At 42.1% G+C, this 20,184-nt stretch overlaps 1 protein-coding gene across 6 annotated transcripts in view; it reads left to right on the forward strand.

The window, feature by feature from the left end:
- The window catches only part of LOC147123374 (mesoderm induction early response protein 3-like), a 106,769-nt gene extending 89,624 nt beyond the window's left edge, over positions 1-17,145 (forward strand). For all 6 annotated transcript variants that reach the window (XM_085971809.1, XM_085971790.1, XM_085971799.1 and 3 more), the window contains one exon: positions 12,764-17,145. In XM_085971809.1, coding sequence (XP_085827935.1) covers positions 12,764-13,224 — 461 coding nt within the window. In that variant the 3' untranslated portion in view covers positions 13,225-17,145. The remainder of the gene's footprint in view (positions 1-12,763) is intronic.
- The last annotated feature ends 3,039 nt before the right edge of the window (positions 17,146-20,184 follow it).

Raw genomic sequence — 20,184 nt, forward strand, 5'->3', positions numbered from 1 at the left:
ACTTGGCAGGGGGATGGGATACAGAGGGGAGCTGAAATAGGGGGTGATGTGCTGCCAATTATAGAGAAAAAAACAAGTCAGCTTGGTAGACAGGGCAAACATATAAGGGTAAGGCTGGATGGCATCTATTTTAATGCAAGGAGTCTTGCAAATAAGGTGGATGAACTGAAGGTGTTGATAAACACATGGGAGTATGATATTGTTGCTATCACGGAGACATGGTTGAGGGAGGGGCAAGACTGGCAGCTCAATATTCCAGGGTACAGAATCTTCAGGCGAGACAGAGGGGGAGGTATAAGAGGAGGGGGTGTCACAATATTAATTAAGGAGTCAATTACTGCAGTAAGAAGGGATGATATATTAGCAGGTTCCTCTAATGAGGCCATATGGGTGGAGCTTAAAAACAAAAAGGGGGCAAGCACTTTGCTGGGAGTGTACTATAGGCCTCCAAACAGTCAGGGGGAGATAGAGGAACAGATATGTAGGCAAATCTCAGAGAAATGTGCAAATAATAGGGTAATAATAATGGGGGATTTCAACTTCCCCAATATTAACTGGGACAGTCAGAGTGTGAAAGGCTCAGAGGGTGTAGAATTCTTAAAGTGCATCCAGGAGAGCTTTTTGAGCCAGCATGTAGAAAGTCCTACAAGAGAGGGAGCGGTACTGGACCTAATTCTAGGGAATGTGACCGGCCAAGTGGAAAAAGTGCTAGTAGGTGAGCACTTTGGTGACAGTGACCATAATATGGTGAGATTTAAGGTGGTCATGGAAAAGGACAGGGATGGGCCGGAAATAAAGGTTCTAAATTGGGGGAAGGCCGATTTTAATAGGATAAGGCAGGACCTGGCCAAAATGGACTGGGATCAGCTACTTGTAGGAAAATCCGCATCGGAGCAATGAGAGGCTTTCAGAAGGGAGATTGAGATCATACAATGGCAACATGTTCCCGTAAAGGTCAAGGGTGGTTCCAAAAACCACAGGGAACCTTGGATGTCAGGGGATATACGAGAATGGATTAGGAAAAAAAGGGCTTTTGGCAGATACAAAAGGCTAAAGACGGAGGAAGCCCTAGAGGAGTACAAAAAGTGCAGGGGGATACTTAAAAAAGAAATTAGGAGATCAAGGAGGGGCCATGAAATAACACTGGCGAGCAAAATAAAGGAAAATCCTAAGATGTTTTATAAGTATATTAAGGGTAAGAGGATAACTAGGGAAAAAATAGGGCCCATTAGGGACAAAAGTGGCAATCTGTGTGTGGAGCCGGAAGATGTAGGAGGGGTTCTAAATGAATTTTTTGCATCTGTTTTCACTATGGAGAAGGACGATGTAGACATAGAAATAGGGCGGGGGGACTGTGATATGCTCGAACATATTAACATCGAGAGGGAGGAGGTATTGGCGGTTTTAGCTGGCCTAAAAATGGATAAATCCCCAGGCCCGGATGAAATGTATCCCAGGCTGCTGTGTGAGGCAAAGGAAGAGATTGCGGAGGCTCTAACACATATATTCAGGACCTCTCTGGCCACAGGGGATGTGCCAGAGGACTGGAGAACCGCTAATGTAGTACCATTATTCAAGAAGGGAAGTAGGGAAAAACCGGGGAACTACAGGCCAGTGAGCCTAACATCAGTGGTAGGAAAATTATTGGAAAAAATTCTCAGGGACAAAATTTGTCTCCACTTTGAGAGGCAAGGATTAATCAGGGATAGTCAACATGGCTTTGTCAAGGGTAGATCATGTCTGACTAATTTGATTAAATTTTTTGAGGGGGTGACTAGGTGTGTGGATGAGGGTAACGCAGTGGATGTGGTATACATGGATTTCAGTAAGGCCTTCGATAAAGTCCCGCACAGGAGACTGGTCAAGAAGGTAAGAGCCCATGGAATCCAGGGTGCCTTGGCACATTGGATACAAAACTGGCTTAGTGGCAGAAGGCAGAGGGTAATGGTCGAAGGTTGTTTTTGTGACTGGAAGCCTGTGGCCAGTGGGGTACCACAGGGATCGGTGCTGGGTCCCTTGCTGTTTGTGGTCTACATTAATGACTTGGATATGAATGTAAAAGGTATGATCAGTAAGTTCGCGGATGATACAAAAATTGGTAGGGTGGTAAATAGCGAGGAGGGTAGCCTCAGTCTGCAGGACGATATAGATGGGTTGGTCAGATGGGCGGAACAGTGGCAAATGGAATTTAACCTGGAAAAGTGCGAGGTGATGCACTTTGGGGGGACTAACAAGGCAAGGGAATACACAATGAATGGTAAGACCCTAGGCAAGACGGAGGGTCAGAGGGATCTGGGTGTGCAAGTACACAGATCCCTGAAGGCGGCGGAACAGGTGGATAAGGTGTTACAAAAAGGCATATGGGATACTTGCCTTCATTAGCCGAGGCATTGAATATAAGAGCAAGGAGGTTATGATGGAGCTGTATAAAACACTGGTTAGGCCACAGCTGGAATACTGTGTGCAGTTCTGGTCGCCACACTACAGGAAGGATGTGATCGCGTTGGAGAGGGTGCAGAGGAGGTTCACCAGGATGTTACCAGGGCTGGAGCGCTTCAGCTATGAAGAGAGACTGGGCAGATTGGGTTTGTTTTCCTTGGAGCAGAGGAGGCTGAGGGGGGACATGATTGAGGTGTACAAAATTATGAGGGGCATAGATAGGATGGATGCTGAGGAGCTTTTTCCCTTGGTAGAAGGGTCAATAACTAGGGGGCATAGATTCAAGGTAAAGGGCGGGAGGTTTAGAGGGGATTTGAGAGAGAACTTTTTCACCCAGAGGGTGGTTGGAGTCTGGAACTCACTGCCTGAAAGGGTTGTGGAGGCAGGAACCCTCACAACATTTAAGAAGCATTTGGATGAGCACTTGAAATGCCATAGCATACAAGGCTACGGACCAAATGCTGGAATATGGGATTAGATTAGACAGGGCTTGATGGCCGGCGCGGACATGATGGGCCGAAGGGCCTCTATCCGTGCTGTATGACTCTATGACTCTAATCGGGCTATATATAGAAAGGTCAGAGGAGAAGTGAAAAAGAAAATGAGGGGCAAAGAGAGGGTATGAGAATAGAATGGCAGGCAACATAAAAGGTAATCCAAAAGTATTCTATAGGCATATAAATAGTAAATGAGTAGTAAGAGGAGGGGTGAAACATAGAAGATAGGAGCAGGAGTAGGCCATTCGGCCCTTCGAGCCTGCTCCGCCATTCAATGAGATCATGGCTGATCGTCCAAATTCAGTACCCGGTCCCTGCCTTCTCCCCATATCCCTTGATCCCTGTAGCCTTAAGAAATATATCCAACTCTTTCTTGAATATACTTAATGAACTGGCCTCCACCGCCCTCTCTGGCAGAGAATTCCACAGGTTCACCACTCTCTGGGTGAAGAAATTCCTCCTCATTTCAGTCCTAAATGGCTTACCCCTTATCCTTAGACTATGACCCCTGGTTCTGGACTCCCCGGCCATCAGAAACATCCTTCCTGCATCTAGTCTGTCCAGGCCTGACAGAATTTTATAGGTTTCGATGAGATCCCTTCTCAATCTTCTAAACTCCAGTGAGTATAAGCCCAATCGACACAATCTCTCCTCATACGTCATTCCTGCCATCCCAGGTATCAGCCTGGTGAATCTTCGCTGCACTCCTTCCATGGCAAGAACGTCCTTCCTCAGGTAAGGCGACCAAAACTGCACACAATACTCAAAAGTGTGGTCTCACCAAGGCCCTGTACAACTGCAGCAAGACATCCCTGTTCTTGTACTCGAACCCTCTTGCTACGAAGGCCAACATACCATTTGCCTTCTTAACCGCCTGCTGCACCTGCATGCTTACCTTCAGCGACTGGTGTACAAGAACACCCAGGTCTCTCTGCACTTCCCCTTCTCCCAATCTATTGCCATTCAAATAATAATCTGCCTTCCTGTTTTTGCCACCAAAGTGGATAACCTCACATTTATCCACATTATAGTGCATTTGCCATGTTTCTGCCCAATCACCCAACCTGTCCAAATCGTGCTGGAGTTTCACGACATCCTCTTCACAGCATACCCTCCCACCCAGCTTTGTGTCATCTGCAAATTTGGAGATATTACATCTAATTCCCTCGTCCAGATCATTAATATATATTGTGAACAGCTGGGGTCCTAGGACCGATCCTTGCGGTACCCCACTAGTCACTGCCTGCCACTCGGAAAACGACCCGTTTATTCCAACTCTTTGCTTTCTGTCCGCCAACCAGTTCTCTATCCAAGTCAATACCTTGCCCCCAATCCCATGTGCCTTAATTTTGCACGCTAATCTCTTATGCGGGACCTTATCGAAAGCCTTCTGAAAGTCCAAATACACCACATCCACTGGTTCTCCCTTATCTATTTTACCAGTTACATCCTCAAAAAATTCCAGTAGATTAGTCAAGCATGATTTACCTTTTGTAAATCCATGTTGACTTTGTCCGATCCAGTCACTGCTTTCCAAGTGCTCTGCTATTACATCTTTTATAATGGACTCTAGCATTTTCCCCACTACCGATGTCAAGCTTACCGGTCTATAATTCCCCACCTTTTCTCTACCACCTTTTTTGCATAGTGGGGTAACATTAGCTACCCGCCAATCCATGGGTACCGTTCCAGAGTCTATTGAGTTCTGGAAGATGACCAGCAATGCATTTACTATTTCTAGGGCCACTTCCTTAAGTACCCTGGGATGTAGATTATCAGGCCCTGGGGATTTATCGGCCTTCAGTCCCAACAATTTTCCTAACACCGTTTCCCTACAAATACTGATTTCTTTCAGTTCCACCCTTTCATCAGACCCTATGTTCCCCGGCATCTCTGGGAGGTTATTTGTGTCCTCCTTTGTGAATACAGAACCAAAATATGTATTTAGTTGGTCTGCCATTTCTTTGTTCCCCATTATAAATTCCCCCGATTCTGACTGCAAGGGACCTACGCTTGACTTCACCAATCTTTTTCTCTTCACATATCTATAAAAGCTTTTACAGTCAGTTTTTATGTTCTCTGCAAGCTTACTCTCATATTCAATTTTCCCTTTCTTAATTAATCCCTTTGTCCTCCTTTGTTGAATCCTAAACTGCTCCCAATCCTCAGGATTATTGCTTTTTCTGGCCAATTTATATGCCCTCTCCTTGGACCTTATGCTATCCCTAATTTCCCTTGTTAGCCACGGTTGGGTCACCTTTTTTGTTTTATTTTTATGCCAAACTGGGATGAACAAATTCTGTAGTTCATCCATTCGGTCTTTGAATGTTTGCCATTGCCTATCCACCATCAACCCTTTGAGTGCCATTCCCCAATCAATCCTACCCAACTCGCTCCTCAGACCATCATAGTTTCCTTTATTTAAATTGAGGACCCTAGTCTCCGAGTCAACTACTTCATTCTCCATCTTAATGAAGAATTCGATCATATTATGATCGCTCCGACCCAAGGGGACTCGTACAACAAGATTGCTAATTAATCCTTTCTCGTTACATAATACCCAGTCTAAGATCTCTGGTTGGTTCCTCGACATATTGGTCCAGGAAACCATCCCGTAAACACTCCAGGAATTCCTCCTCCACAGTATTATTACTCATTTGGTTGGCCCAATCTATATGTAGATTAAAGTCACCCATGATTGCTGTGCCCTTATTGCACGCTTCTTTAATCTCTCTTTTAATGCCATCCCCAACCTCCGCCTTACTGTTTGGATGTCTATATACCACTCCCACTAATGTTTTTTTCCTTTTGGTATTTCTCAATTCTACCCATACAGATTCCACATCATCAGAGCTAATATCCTTCATTACAATTGTGTTAATCCCTTCTTTAACCAGTAATGCTACTCCACCTCCCTTTCCTTTTTGCCTATCTTTCCTGAATATCGAATACCCCTGGATGTTGAGTTCCCAGTCCTGGCCTTCCTTGAGCCACGTTTCCGTAATCCCAACCAAATCGTATTTGTTTACTTCTATTTGCGCAGCCAATTCATCCACCTTATTACAAATGCTCCTCGCATTAAGACACAAAGCCTTCAGGCTTGTTTTTTTAACGCTCTTAGACCTATTAGAATTATTATTTACTGTGGCCATGGTTGATTTCTCTGACTGCCACTTTTGTTTTTCTCCTTCCTATCTTTTGCTTTTATCCTTGTTTCCCTTTCCTCTGTCTCCCTGCTCAGGTTCCCAACCCCCTGCCCTTTTAGTTTAAACCCTCCCCCACAGCACTAACAAACATTCCCCCTAGGACATTGGTTCCAGCCCTGCCCAGGTGCAAACCGTCCGGTTTGAACTGGTCCCACCTCCCCAAGAGCCGGTTCCAATGTCCCAGGAACTTGAATCCCTCCCCCTGGCACCATTCCTCTAGCCACGTATTCATCTGAAGTATCCTTCTATTTCTACTCTGACTAGCACGTGGCACTGGTAGCAATCCTGAGATTACTACCTTTGAGGTCCTGTTTTTTAATTTATCTCCTAACTCCCTATACTCTGCTTTTAGGACCTCATCCCGCTTTTTACCTATATCGTTGGTGCCTATATGCACCACGACAACTGGCTGTTCACCCTCCCCTTCCAAGATGTTCTGGAGCCGCTCGGAGACATCCTTGACCCTCGCACCAGGGAGGCAACACACCATCCTGGAGTCTCGTTTGCGGCCGCAGAAACGCCTATCTATTCCCCTTACAATTGAATCCCCTATTACTATAGCTCTACCACTCTTTTTCCTCCCATTCTGTGCAGCCGAGCCACCCCTGGTGCCAGGAAGTTGGCTGCTGCTGCCTTCTTCTGATAAGCCATCCCCCCCCCCCCCAACAGTACTCAAAGTGGTGTATCTGTTGGAGAGGGGGATGGCCACAGGGGACCCCTGCACTACCTGCCTGCGCCTAGTACTCTGCCTGTTGGTCATCCGTTCCCTTTCTTCCTGTCCAACCTCTACCTGCGGTGTGTCCAACTCCGTAAATGTGCTATTCACGATGTCCTGAGCATTGTGAACGCTCCAGTATGCATCCAATCGCAGCTCCAGCGCCGCAATGCGGTCTGTCAGTAGCTGCAGCTGGATGCACTTCCTGCACATGTAGTTGTCAGGGACACAGGAAGTGTCCCTGATTTCCCACATATCGCAGGAGGAGCAGATCACGGGGCCCGGCTGTCCTGCCATGACTTACCCTTTAATTAATTGAATTTAAATTAAATCAATCAATCCCACTAATTACACTACAGTTAACTGGTTTACCAACAGTCCCTGCTACACCAGAGAGACCTTATAGAAACTATAAACCAGAGTTAAAGTTTAAAAAAAAAGAGAGAAATACTCACCAACCAAATACTCACCAACCAATCACTTACCTGCTTCCTGGTGACGTCACACTTTGATTACTTTTTACCTCTCTCCCCTGCTGTTGAACTGGTCGGGCTGCTCCTCACTCACTGCCGCCGGTTTTAATCTGCCGCCAATGCTCAGTGTTCCCACGCAGGCCCGCTCTGGTCGGGCTGCTCCTCACTCACTGCCGCCGGTTTTAATCTGCCGCCGATGCTCAGTGTTCCCACACAGGCCCGCTCTGGTCGGGCTGCTCCTCACTCACTGCCGCCGGTTTTAATCTGCCGCCGATGCTCAGTGTTCCCACGCAGGCCCGCTCTGGTCGGTTAATCTGGGGCCGATTAAGGGCCAAAAAGGAGACTGATGCATGGAGGCAGAGGGTATGGCTGAGGTACTAAATGAGTACTTTGCATCTGTCTTCACCAAGGAAGAGGATGCTGCCATAGACATAGTGAAGGAGGAGGTAGCGGAGACACTTGATAGGATAAAATTGATAGAGGTATTAGAAAGGCTGGCTGTACTTAATGTAGATAAATCACCAGGAGCGGATGGGTTGCATCCTAGGATGCTGAGGGAATTGAGGACGGAAATCGCGGAGGTACTGGCCATAATCCAATCCTCCATAGATACGGGGGTGGTGCCAGAGGACTGGAGAATTGTAAATGTTACACCATTGTTCAAAAAAGGGTGTAAAGATAAACCCAGCAACTACAGGCCAGTCAATTTAACCTCGGTAGTAGGGAAGCTTTTAGAAACAGTAATCAGGGACAAAATAACAGTCACTTGGATAGGTGTGGACTAATTAAGGAAAGCAAGCACTGATTTGTTAAAGGCAAATCGTGTTTAAGCAACTTGATCGAGTTTATTGATGAGGTAACAGAGGGTTGATGAGAGTAATGCGGTTGACGTAGTGTACATGGATTTCCAAAAGGCGTTCGACAAAGTGCCACAAAATAGGCTTGCCAGCAAAGTTGAAGCCCATGGAATAAAAGACAGTGGCAGCATGGATACGAAATTGCCTAAGTGACCGAAAACAGAGAGTAGTGGTGAACGGTTGTTTTAGGACTGGAGGAAGGTGTACAGTGGTGTTCCCCAGGGGTCGGTTCTAGGATCACTGCTTTTCTTGATCTATATTAATGACTTGGATGTAGGTGTACAGGACACAATTAAAAAATTTGCAGATGACCCAAAACTTGGAAGTATAGTGATCAGTGAGGAGGTGAGTGATAGACTTCAGGAAGACATAGACTGGTGAAATGGGCGGACATGTGGCAGATGAAATTTAACGCAGAAAAGTGTGAAGTGATACATTTTGGTAGAAGGAATGAGGAGAGGACATATAAACTAAATGGTACAATCCTAAAGGGGGTGCATGAACAAAGAGACCTGGGGGTATATGTGCACAAATCGTTGAAGGTGGCAGGGCAGGTTGAGAAAGCAATTAAAAAGGCTTAAGGGATCCTGGGCTTCATAAATAGAGGTATAGAGTACAGAAGTGTAGAAATTATGATGAGCCTGTATAAAACACTGGTTCGGCCCCAACTGGAGTATTGTGTCCAATTCTGGGTACCACACTTTAGGAAGGATGTGAAGGCCTTGGAGAAGGCGCAGAAAAGATTTACCAGAATGATTTGAAGAATGAGGGACTTCAGTTACGTTGTTCTCCTTGGAGCAGAGAGGATTGAGAGGAGATTTGATAGAGGTGTTCAAAATCATGAGTGGTCTGGACAGAGTAGATAGAGAGAACCTGTTCCCTTTGGCAGAAGGGTCGAGAACCAGAGGACATTCAGTGGCATTACCATCGCCGAATCCCCCACCATCAACATCCTGGGGGTCACCGTTGACCAGAAACTTAACTGGACCAGCCACATAAATACTGTGGCAACAAGAGCAGGTCAGAGGCTGGGTATTCTGTGGCGAGTGTCTCGCCTCCTGACTCCTCAAAGCCTTTCTACCATCTACAAGGCACAAGTAAGGACTTTGATGGAATACTCTCCACTTGCCTGGATGAGTTCAGCTCCAACAACACTCAAGAAGCTCGACACCATCCAGGACAAAGCAGCCCACTTGATTGGCACCCCATCCACCTTAAACATTCACTCCCTCCACCACCGGCATACTGTGGCTGCAGCGTGTACCATCTACAAGATACACCCCCTCCAAGTCACACACCATCCTGACTTATAAGTATATTGCCGATCCTTCACGGTCACTGGGTCAAAATCCTGGAACTCCCTACCTAACAGCACTGTGGGAGTACCTTCACCACATGGATTGCAGCGGTTCAAGAAAGCGGCTCACCACCACCTTCTCGAGTGCAATTAGGGATGGGCAATAAATGCTGGCCTTGCCAGCGACTCTCACATCCCCTAAACCAATACAAAAAAAACACAGGTTTAAGGTGATTGGCAAAAGAACCAAAAGCGACATAAGAAAAAAACTTTTTACGCAGCGAGTGATTAAGATCTGGAATGCGCTGCCTGAAAGGGTGGGGGAGGCAGAGTTAATCTTATTTTTCAAAAGGGAGTTGGATAAGTATCTGAAGGAAAAAAGTTTGCAGGGCCACAGGGAAAGGACAGGGGAGTGGGACTAGCTGAGAGTCGGCACAGGCTCGATGGCCTGAATTGCTGCCTTCCGTGTTGTAATCCTTCTATGATTCTATCTGTCTAAGACAAGCTATTAGGTAATGAGCAAATTAAGCTATGAATTCAGAGTACTTTATTATGCCAATGCTTGAAAGTGTGAAATAAGTTACTTTCCATCTTGTGCATATTTTTCCACGGTGAATTAATTAGATGTCCTTAATATCTTTTGTTGTACAAGTTGTAAGCCATTTTCACATAGAAAACTTTAAATGGAAGTCCAGCTAACCTAGACTAATTAGTTACTGCTCTGTTGGGGCCTCAACTATTTGTTATATTTATTAATGACTTAGATAACACAGTAGAGAGCAATATATCCAAGTTTACCTATGACACAAAAATTGGTGGTATAATAAATAGTGTAGTCAGGAGCATAAAATTACAAAGAGACATTGATGGATTAAGTGAGTGGGCATAATGATGGCAGATGGATTTCAACGCAGATATGTGTGAGGTCATCCATTTTGGACCAAAATAGGTGGGTCAGAGTATTATTTAGTGAAAAGCTAGGAACAGTGAAGGTCCAAAGAAATTTAAGGGTCCATCTACACAGATCACTAAAATATAGTAGTCCGCAATGTCCCCCCCCCCCCCCCCAATTTTGTTTTGGGCCTTGTGCCCCCTTTAACTGGCTGTGCGGGCCATTCAAACTTCCGTGCACGCGTGGTTTTTTGCATTGTGAAGCCGGCTCACTGCCTGCACGGGACCTCGAGACGGGAACGTTGGTAGTCAGGTACAAAAATTAATCAAAAAGGCTAATGGAATGTTAGCCTTTATAACTAATAAAGGGCTAGAATATAATTGGGACGAAGTTTTGATGTTTTGAGGGTAATATGATTGAGGTTTTTAGGATTTTGAAAGGAATTGTTAGCGTAGATAGAGAAAAACCTTTTCCGCTGGTGGGGGAGTCTAGGACAAGGGGACATAATCTTAAAGTCAGAGCCAGCCCATTCAGAAGAAAAGTTAGGAAACATTTCATGCAAAGGGTGGTGGAAGTGTGGAACTCACTCCCACATAAAGCAGTAGATGCCAGCTCAATTAATAAATTTAAATTTGAGATCAACAGATTTTTGCTAGACAAGGGTGTATAAGAATATGGAGCCAAGGCAGGTGGCTGGAGTTGAGATGCAGTTCAGCCATGATCTCATTGAATGGCGGAACAGGCTCAAGGGGCTGATTGGCCTACTCCTGTTCCTTTGTAAGTGATGCCCTTTTTATATTATTGAATTGCTTCCATTGGGAGTACCATAGTTTAGTAATTGTATCAGTTCCTATTAATTGTACTGTGGAGTAGATTCAGCAGCAGTGGAAACAATACATAGACATGATTTTTAATGCTATTGCCTGTAAAAGGAAAAAATGAACAAATTTGTATTTATTTTTGATGTGCAGTCACCGTTATGCAGGCAAATACAGCAGGCAATTTACACACTCCAAGGTCTCTAATGAATGACCAGATAATCTGTTTACGGTGGTGCTGGTTGAGGAAAGAATATTGGCCAGGGCACCAAGAACATAAGGTGAAAAATAACTTAATTTATACAGGGCCTTGGTGAGACCATACCTGGAGTACTGTGTACAGTTTTGGTCTCTTTACCTAAGGAAGTATATACTTGCCTTAGAGGGCGTGCAACGAAGGTTCGCTAGACTGATTCCTGGGATGAGGGAATTGTCCCATGAAGAGAGATTGAGTAGACTAGGCCTATATTCCCTAGAATTTAGAAGAATGAGACGGGATCTCATTGAAACATATCAACATTTTAAAGGGCTTGAAGGGGTAGATGCAGGGAGGATGTTTTCCCTGGCTGGGGAGTCTAGAACTGGGGTCACTGTCTCAGAATAAGGGTCGGCCATTTAGGACTGAGATGAGGAGAAATGTTTTCATTGAGGGTGGTGAATCTTTGGAATTCTCTACCCCAGAAATCTCTGGTTGCTCAGTCGCTGAGTATATTCAAGACAGAGATCGATAGATTTTTGGATACTAAGGGAATCAAGGGATATGGGGATAGTGCGGGAAGGTGGAGTTGAGGTAGAAGATCAGTCAGGATCTTATTGAATGACTGAGCAGGCTCGAAGGGCTCCTTGTTCTTATGTTCTAATTTGCAGGTTATCATAATAAAGTACTCCCACTTCACAGCTTAATCTGCTCAACTCCCTGCTCCTTTTCAAATAGTTTCCTGGAATCTTTTGTGTCCACCTGTGGAGGCAGATGAGGTCTTAGTTTAATGGCACCTCCCTAAGTACGACACTAAAGTACCAGGCTAGATTATGTGCTGAAATCTGTAGTGCGATTTGAACTCTCATCCTTCTGACTCAGAGGTGAGAGTGCTATCAACTGAGCCAAGCTGACTCTGGAAAGGGGCATGGTGGTTAAAATAAAGATTATATAGAAATACATTTACCAATGCAGTTATTTACAAAACTGGACTAGCATCTAAAGTGTACAGCATACCTTCTAAGGGATGTAACTTGAGCCATCTTGATGCTTGGATTTATTTTTCTACTTCATGCTGATCCACGTGCTTGATAGTTGAGTTTAGTTGGTCACGTATGAGAATATGTCCAATTGATAATGTAACTGCGGCAAATAAAAATCCAACAGTGATCCCAAATTGTTAGTTTGCATTTAACTTATCTACCTCCTTTAAATTAAATTTTACAGTATAATTCTTCATTTGACAAATCCCTTATGTTGGTATAAATCTTTCAGCTGCATTTCTCACGAGTTTAAAAATGTTAATCTGTGAAGGTATTTTAGATACATCTGTGAATTTGAAGGTTAGTAATATTTTGCTTTTTTTTTTTTAGCACTGACCAGTGTTGGTACAACATGCAGCGTTGCAGATGTAAACTGCTTGGATTCCTATAATTTTCCTCCACTGGACAGTTTACACACAAAGGGACCAACTACCCATGTGCCTGTTTTAATAGAAGAGTCACTTGGTTTGCCTACAAATGGTGACACAGACTGTCTAAATTTATTCGAGACTGGATTCTACCATTCTGATCTAAACCAGATAAGCATGTGCAACGATGAATCTGAAAGACCTACAAAGAGATTGAAAATGGGGATCTCTGTTCAAGAATCTTTTATCAATGACGTTTCTGTAAATAACCTGGGTGTGGATTTCGAGAATCACACACATCACATCACTAGTGCCAAAATGTCTGTGTCTGTTACAGATTTTAGCAGCTTGTCTGGTAGTGAAGCAAATGGCTTCATCAATCCCCACGCACTACACCAGCACACAGCTCTCCAATCAGAGTGACTCCTGCATTGAAACTTCTTATGAAATGGTGGTATGCAGTAACAGTGAACTTGGTGGGTGAGCCATCGAGTTTGTTCAGTCATTCACTGGAAGTTTGAATTTTTTTACTATGACATCAGTGATGTCTTTTTACTTATAGAACCTAATCTTGATTTCTCAAGAGTTAAATAGCCATTTATTTTCAGTCCCTAATAACAGAAATTTCAGAGATTATGTTCACATAGCAGAGATGGGGACTTAAAATTGAACTTTATGATGCAGTCTTGAACTCTCAAGCCATTGCATCTCCTTTGTAGTCAGTAGACAAAGGAACCATTTCACCTCGTGACACCAACATTGGGAATCTGAAACAATAGAAATGGCTTCCATGAGTCCACGCTACTGTCACAGTAGTGGGTACAGAGGAATACTAATGTTTACAGGTACCTAGCCTTGTCCCTGGCTAATGTAGCATTTTAGAAGTGAACTGCGCACATCAGTGCAAAGACCTGCATGAACAGAGCCTTCTCTCATCCATTGACTTAAAGCAGAGCACTTCAGTTTACAGTGCCGTGAGTGCATCCTTTGGAAGAAAATTGATGGATGAAGTACAAGTGGGAGGAAGCCTACAGACATGCACGTGTCTAGCAAGAGTTGGGCATGGCTGCCATCTGTAAACGGGTTGGAACTACTGCCAGATTTCTGTGTGCTTAAAAACTCTTCAAGCTTTTATTGATTAGATTAAATATTGAATTTTGTGATAATTGTATATTGATGTTTATTTTTTTTAAGACTTTAAAGATTGTATTATAGTGTATCTCAAATTGTGCAGTGCATTGTATATCTTATGAGATTTCCTGGGGCAGCTGAAACCATCTCAACACAGCTTGGGATTTGCCACTTTTAAACACAATTCTATTTGAGAGTCTAGCCAAGTCTCTTGCAGCAGTTCATTGTGTTTTGTATTAAACAATGTGCCCCTATCTTGCAGTATGTAATACAGTGAAACCTTGATGAACCAGATTGAAGGTAACTCCTTTGTAATGCATTCCAGTTTTTTAGTCTGTTGTAAACTTGACACTGTCTCTGAAGATAAAGGTTTTGAAATAAAACACTTGTTAGGCTGAAGCAAGGAGCAAATAATGAATTTTGGATTATAGTAATTATTTCTGATTAGGTATACCTAGTATCCATTGTTACAAAACTGTAGGAGGTAAAATAGGTGCTTTTATGTGTAAAATTGTTGCTGAGAATTGTCAGCTACTGATCAAGGTACCTTGGGAAGTCTCTACCTTGTTTAGAAGTAGGAAAAACTTAGCATCCTAAAAGATATAAGTACATTTTACATATTTACAGTGCACGCAATATCCTGTGTTTCATGGTGTAACTTTTCTATTATCTGAAATAACAATAAAAAAATGCTGGAAACACTCAGCAGGTCAGGCAGCATATGTGGAGAGAGAAAACAGATTCTCTCTCCACGGATGCTGCCTGACCTGCTGAATGTTTCCAGCATTTTCTGTTATTTCAGATTTCCAGCATCCACAGTATTTTGCTATTGTTTTCTATTATCTGCATAGCTTTGCTTCCTAGATTTTCTAATTGACAGTGTAGGTTATTAATGTCTAAAATTAATTTTGATCTTTAGGCCTCTGTGTTAAAAATGCAGCTATTAATATATCAAGACATTAAGCCCTGTCAGGTACCTGCCTTTCCATTTAATTGTGATTTTAAAAATCCAAGGTTTTACTGCATTATATTTGAGAAGAATTTTACTGATTCTGTAAGTGGCGTGAAAGTGTGAAGGAGGCTGAGTAATTGAGATACACAACATGATGAACTGCTTTCGTATATTGTAAATATTTATATTCTATCTGAAGAGAATATCTCTTCTCCCCCCTCCCCATATTCTTCACAATCCCCTAAAAATTATTTTGTACAGCATTATCACACAAAAGTTGGCCTAGTTGCCATTTTAAACGCGCAAGAGTGGGTACTGTGGCTTGAGAGACTGGGTTGATTTTCTATGTCGATGAGTATGACTGTATAACCATAATCTAGTGGTCTTTCAGTTTTTATACAGGAATCTTGTATGATAGACAAAGCTTTAGGTTCTGAGACAGTACAGAGTGGCATAAAGGTACAAGACACAGAAGTAACGGGTAGCCTTGGCTCTTGCCAGTATTGCGTGGAATTGTGATCCAAGTCATCAGCTTCTTGTAGCTGGATTTATGTGCTGATCTATGCATTTGTCTTTTGTGGGTTTTTTCTTTTAATGTTAATTGAACCTAGTCATGTGTTTGTGAAAATGCTATACATATCCCTTCATTTATATATTTGAGCGTGACTGTGGATTTGCAAAGGCTAGTCTGTAGTAATGTTCACACAGATTTATGACTGATCACTCACATCAGTTGCACTTTTTGAAATTTTGAAAACCATTCCTAGTGCATTATAAATACAGAATTTAACTATGCATTCAGACTTTGTAAGTTCCCTTGGCAAACAGAAGTGTGTGATTTTATTACAGGGTTTAATTTAAAATTTCCTAGAACTGATTTGCTTATGATTTAAAAAAAATAAAAAGCCACAAATCCTTATTGGTATGTATTCTCTTGCCAATTGCATTAACTCTTCTGACTGAATAATGCAGTTCGTTTAAAAGCATATATTTGGTGTTTTTGCCAAATAGACTGAAATTTAAACATGGTTGTGTTTTTTAACCTTTTGGTTAGGACTAGTATTGGTTACTTGCTATCAACTTAATTTTTTTTTCTGCATTGTGTTCAGCATGTGGAGCAAAAAGCTCATCAGCATATATGCTAAACCAAGATCATTGAGATGTGTATGATGCTGGCAACTTACCAAAACTAAAACCAAATGCTTATTGTGAACTGATATTTTAGAATTTTGTAAATTTCCTTTTTGTGTTCATATTAAACAGGGCAATAATTTGAGCGAATGTAATTATGTAGAATTTCTGCATATAGTAGACCTTTTTTTCCAAGTTTTCAGTTTAAAGTGTCATGAAATGATGCTTGTTTGTTCTTTCTAAATGAGAATCTCATCATTTAAACCACTGGTATTTAGAAGATCTTGCTGTTTATTGTCGAGCTTTGTTTAAAATGCTGGCCAAAGATGATTGTTTTCCATTTCCATGTTGAGAAGTCAGTTCATATACTAATTCATTTAGAAGTGTAACTGGTGCTGTAGTGAATATAGCAATACTTCACCCAAACTGAGATGCTTTTCTCACTAGCCTAAATGATTCGTTTCCTAATATAAACTGCTCCATTTACTTGAAGGTTGTACTTGGTTGTTGGCTGAAGAATATCAAAGTGCATACAATTAGGTCATTTAAAATTGTGCAATTTTCCTTATTGGCTGAGGATAAATATCTGTACTGCAAAACTCTCGGTTGTCAAGCTTAGTGATATTTATTTTTAACCAAAGTCTGCAGTGTGAATTAAAATTGCTTATTGAAAGTAAAATAGTGACTAGTTGACACTCTAACTACTTTTGCAATTGTATACAGAAATTTGAAAAGTTTATTGATATCTGAACAGAAGAGGGAGTTTGTACAATGTGTGAAAAATTTAAGCAACGTGGTATTGGTGATCAATATAGACATGCTGATTAAAATGCTTTTGATAAAATAAAAGCACTGGCAATACTGTTCTGAAGAAATGGTGCTACAGCTCCTCTTCTACTGTACTGTTGCAGAGTTAGTAATAGAACTGCCAGTGAAAAATATGGGCTAATTAGTGACAATCAAGACAGCATTTAGTTTTGAAGATATACAAGGGGAAAGCTCTAATGTTGCATTTGGTTTTAATATTTGTATATAAACATTGAAGGTTTTTTGTTCAGCATTATTTTGTACTTCTGTTGTACCTTGATATGTGGTGTACACCGTTCCAGAAATAAAAGGTCTGGAAGTCTCATCTTTATTTTGATTAAGTGTAACTTTAAAGTTGATATGGAGGTATAATTAATGTTTTTTAAATTATCCAAAGACACAAGACGTCATGTCCTAAATTACATTTAAGAAGCCCAAGAAAAATTTGTGGCACCCAAGTATCGTATTGGATATAGACTACTGCATCAATATGATTTGATGATTACTACTCTAGTTTGTCTGAGTAGACATACAGAAGAAAAATCTGCCTGATCTTCATCGAATCTATTGTTAAGTGTTACAGTTCATTGTTAATATATAGCGGACTCCTACTAGTACAAAGTGCTTCATTGGAATTAGTAATGATATTTCTTAGTCTTGAGTAAGGTAACATGACATCATTACTTTTACAGCCAGAGCTGTTTTTTTACATATTTGAAGGCTGGAGTGTAAAGATTGTGATGTTCTTAAAAGCTCTATCCAAAAACCATTCATCCTGTTACAAACCCTTCTAATCAGTAATGGGTAGATTTATTGTATGGCTAACATTGGCTAAGACAATAAGTGTAATTTTCAGTGACTGCACCAGCAAAACTTTCTCTTGTGGTATAATGTTTACTCATGTGTTTCTGGTTCTTGTCAGAGCTATATGTATGATGGGAATTTTTTTTTTTTTAAATACCTCAAGGCCTTATTTCTGGTCATCATCACTGATATCGTTGGTTGGATAAGGAACAACACACATGGTGTGGATGCCTGTGAGGAATCTTGTACCCGTCAGTTAGCTATAGCCTTGGGCACCTCCGCACTACTGAATATTGATTCTTATCCTAGTTCTCCAATTTTGGAAGCTGGTAGCCCCTCGGAGATTGGGTCAGTTTTCCTGAGTATTTTCCCAGTAGCTGACTTCACTGTTCTCCTTGAACAACAGAAATGTGGCCAAGCACCCCTCCAGAATAAGAACTCCTATAGAAAGACTTGCATTTATATAGCACCTTTCACGACCACTGGACATCTCAAAGCGCTTTACAGCCAATGAAGTACTTTTGCAGTGTAGTCACTGTTGTAATGTGGGATACGCGGCAGCCAATTTGCACACGGCAAGCTCCCACAAACAGCAATGTGATAATGACCAGATAACCTATTTTTGTTCTGTTGATTGAGGGATAAATATTGGCCAGGACACCAGGGATATCTCCCCTGCTCTTTGAAATAGTGCCATGGGATCTTTTACCTGAGAGAGCAGACGGAGCCTCAGTTTAATGTCTCATCTGAAAGACGGCACCTCCAACAGTGCAGCACTCCCTCAGCACTGCACTGGAGTGTCAGTCTAGATTTATGTGCTCAAGTCGCTGGAGTGGGACTTGAACCCACAACCTTCTGACTCAGGCGAGTGTGCTAACCACAGCTGACACATGCACAAATAGCTGCACTCTAGGCTAGTACATTTTAAACCAGGAGCACTGCCAAATAGGTTCTGGAGAAATTTTGTCAGTACTGTCAGATGTCACAGAAAAGTTCCCAGTTTTTTTGATGGAAACTCTTATGCAAGCCACTTGAACACTTAAGCTAACGTCCTGGATTGTGGAGCTCTTCATTCTGATTCATTACCGTGTTTGGCTGCGTTATCCTCGGTCATATTAAGAACCTAAAAACCAAACGGCTTGAGATGAACTTTGATGCCAAAACGCTCTTTGGTTACCAAATTAAGAATCTGCTGGAGGCTCACAGCCACCAGCAGCAGAACCACAAGATGCTTTAGGGTGGTTGGTTCTAAGGTATGTCCTCATGATGCAAGATCTGTTTACAGGCCACGACTGTAGAGCAGTAATCCTTTTTTGAGTTTTGGTAGATTATAGGGGGCCCTGACAGGAAACATTGCTCGTGGCTCTACCACAGCTGCACAATGGTGAGTCCAAACCTGCTAGACTCAGAAGACCTTGGGATTTTTGGGGGGGTGGGGTAGATGCATCCCGTGCTCAGATAGACTGGATCAGGGTTACTTTTTTTCACATCTGGCTCCCAAGATTTGTGGATCATCTATTTGGATCACCCAAGGAGCTTTGTGTTGCGACTCACTGGTAGCTGAAATGATGCTCTATAGCCATTTGCAGCAGTTTAGAAGAGACTCCCATTATTTTATGGCCTTTCAGAAATGGAGAGATTCTATCCTATCCTAGAATTAGAATAACTGAACCAACTTCCACATAGTACATTCAGCCTGAAGTTATTATTCAGGCAGTCTGCGCTATAGATATACTACAGCAATATACCTCAAGGAAACTTGCTTTTAATATGATCATTTTTGTTTTAAAGCTTTAAGATTTCTGGTAAACTTCAGCGAACTTGATTGGAACTGAAGGCAGTTTTACGGTCTGATGCTGGTATTTTGAAGTCTATTCATCTGTGGTCGTATTAATCTAAAGACGACTTTATCAACCAATTAAAATGGACTCTACTGTGATCTCTGCCAAGACGCACCTTAGATTGTCCAGTAATGTCAATATTTTGCTAATCTGGAGAGCTTTGTTTCCGAGTATGAATGTCAAGACAATTAATGGATAAGGAAAGATATTTGGTTCATAATTTATCCATACAGAATTACCCTAAAGTTCTCCCACTGCAGCATCTAATTGATTTCAAGTTTTTTGCCTCCAACAACCTATTCAGAGTCCATTTCATGTGTTGATCACTCTTAAGTATAAGGATCTTCTTGATATCAAGTCTAAATTTACCTTTAACTGGTCTGAACCCGTTGCCTTTTGTCTTGCTCTTAACTTAAATGATATTGTTTACAATTGCTTATACCTCCAAGAACACCTCCTTTCAAGCTGAAGAGGCCACATTTCTTCAGTCTTTCCTCCTAACTCAGACCTGTAAGACTTGGGGATCAGCATGCTTCTTCTCTACACTGCTGCCAATGCTTCAATGTCTCCCTTCTGTCTGTGACCAGAACTGAATACAGTCCTTAAGATGTGGTCTGACTACAGCACTATACAATTTGATCATGACTTCCTCTGACTTAAATTCTACTGTTTTGGCTATATATTTGTAAGCGGTTTTTGATCCTAGCCCAATTGCTA

This window comes from Somniosus microcephalus, chromosome 2 (genome assembly GCF_052327205.1).
Source record: "Somniosus microcephalus isolate GS21.2 chromosome 2, FLI_Smic_1.0, whole genome shotgun sequence".
NCBI lineage: Eukaryota > Metazoa > Chordata > Chondrichthyes > Squaliformes > Somniosidae > Somniosus > Somniosus microcephalus.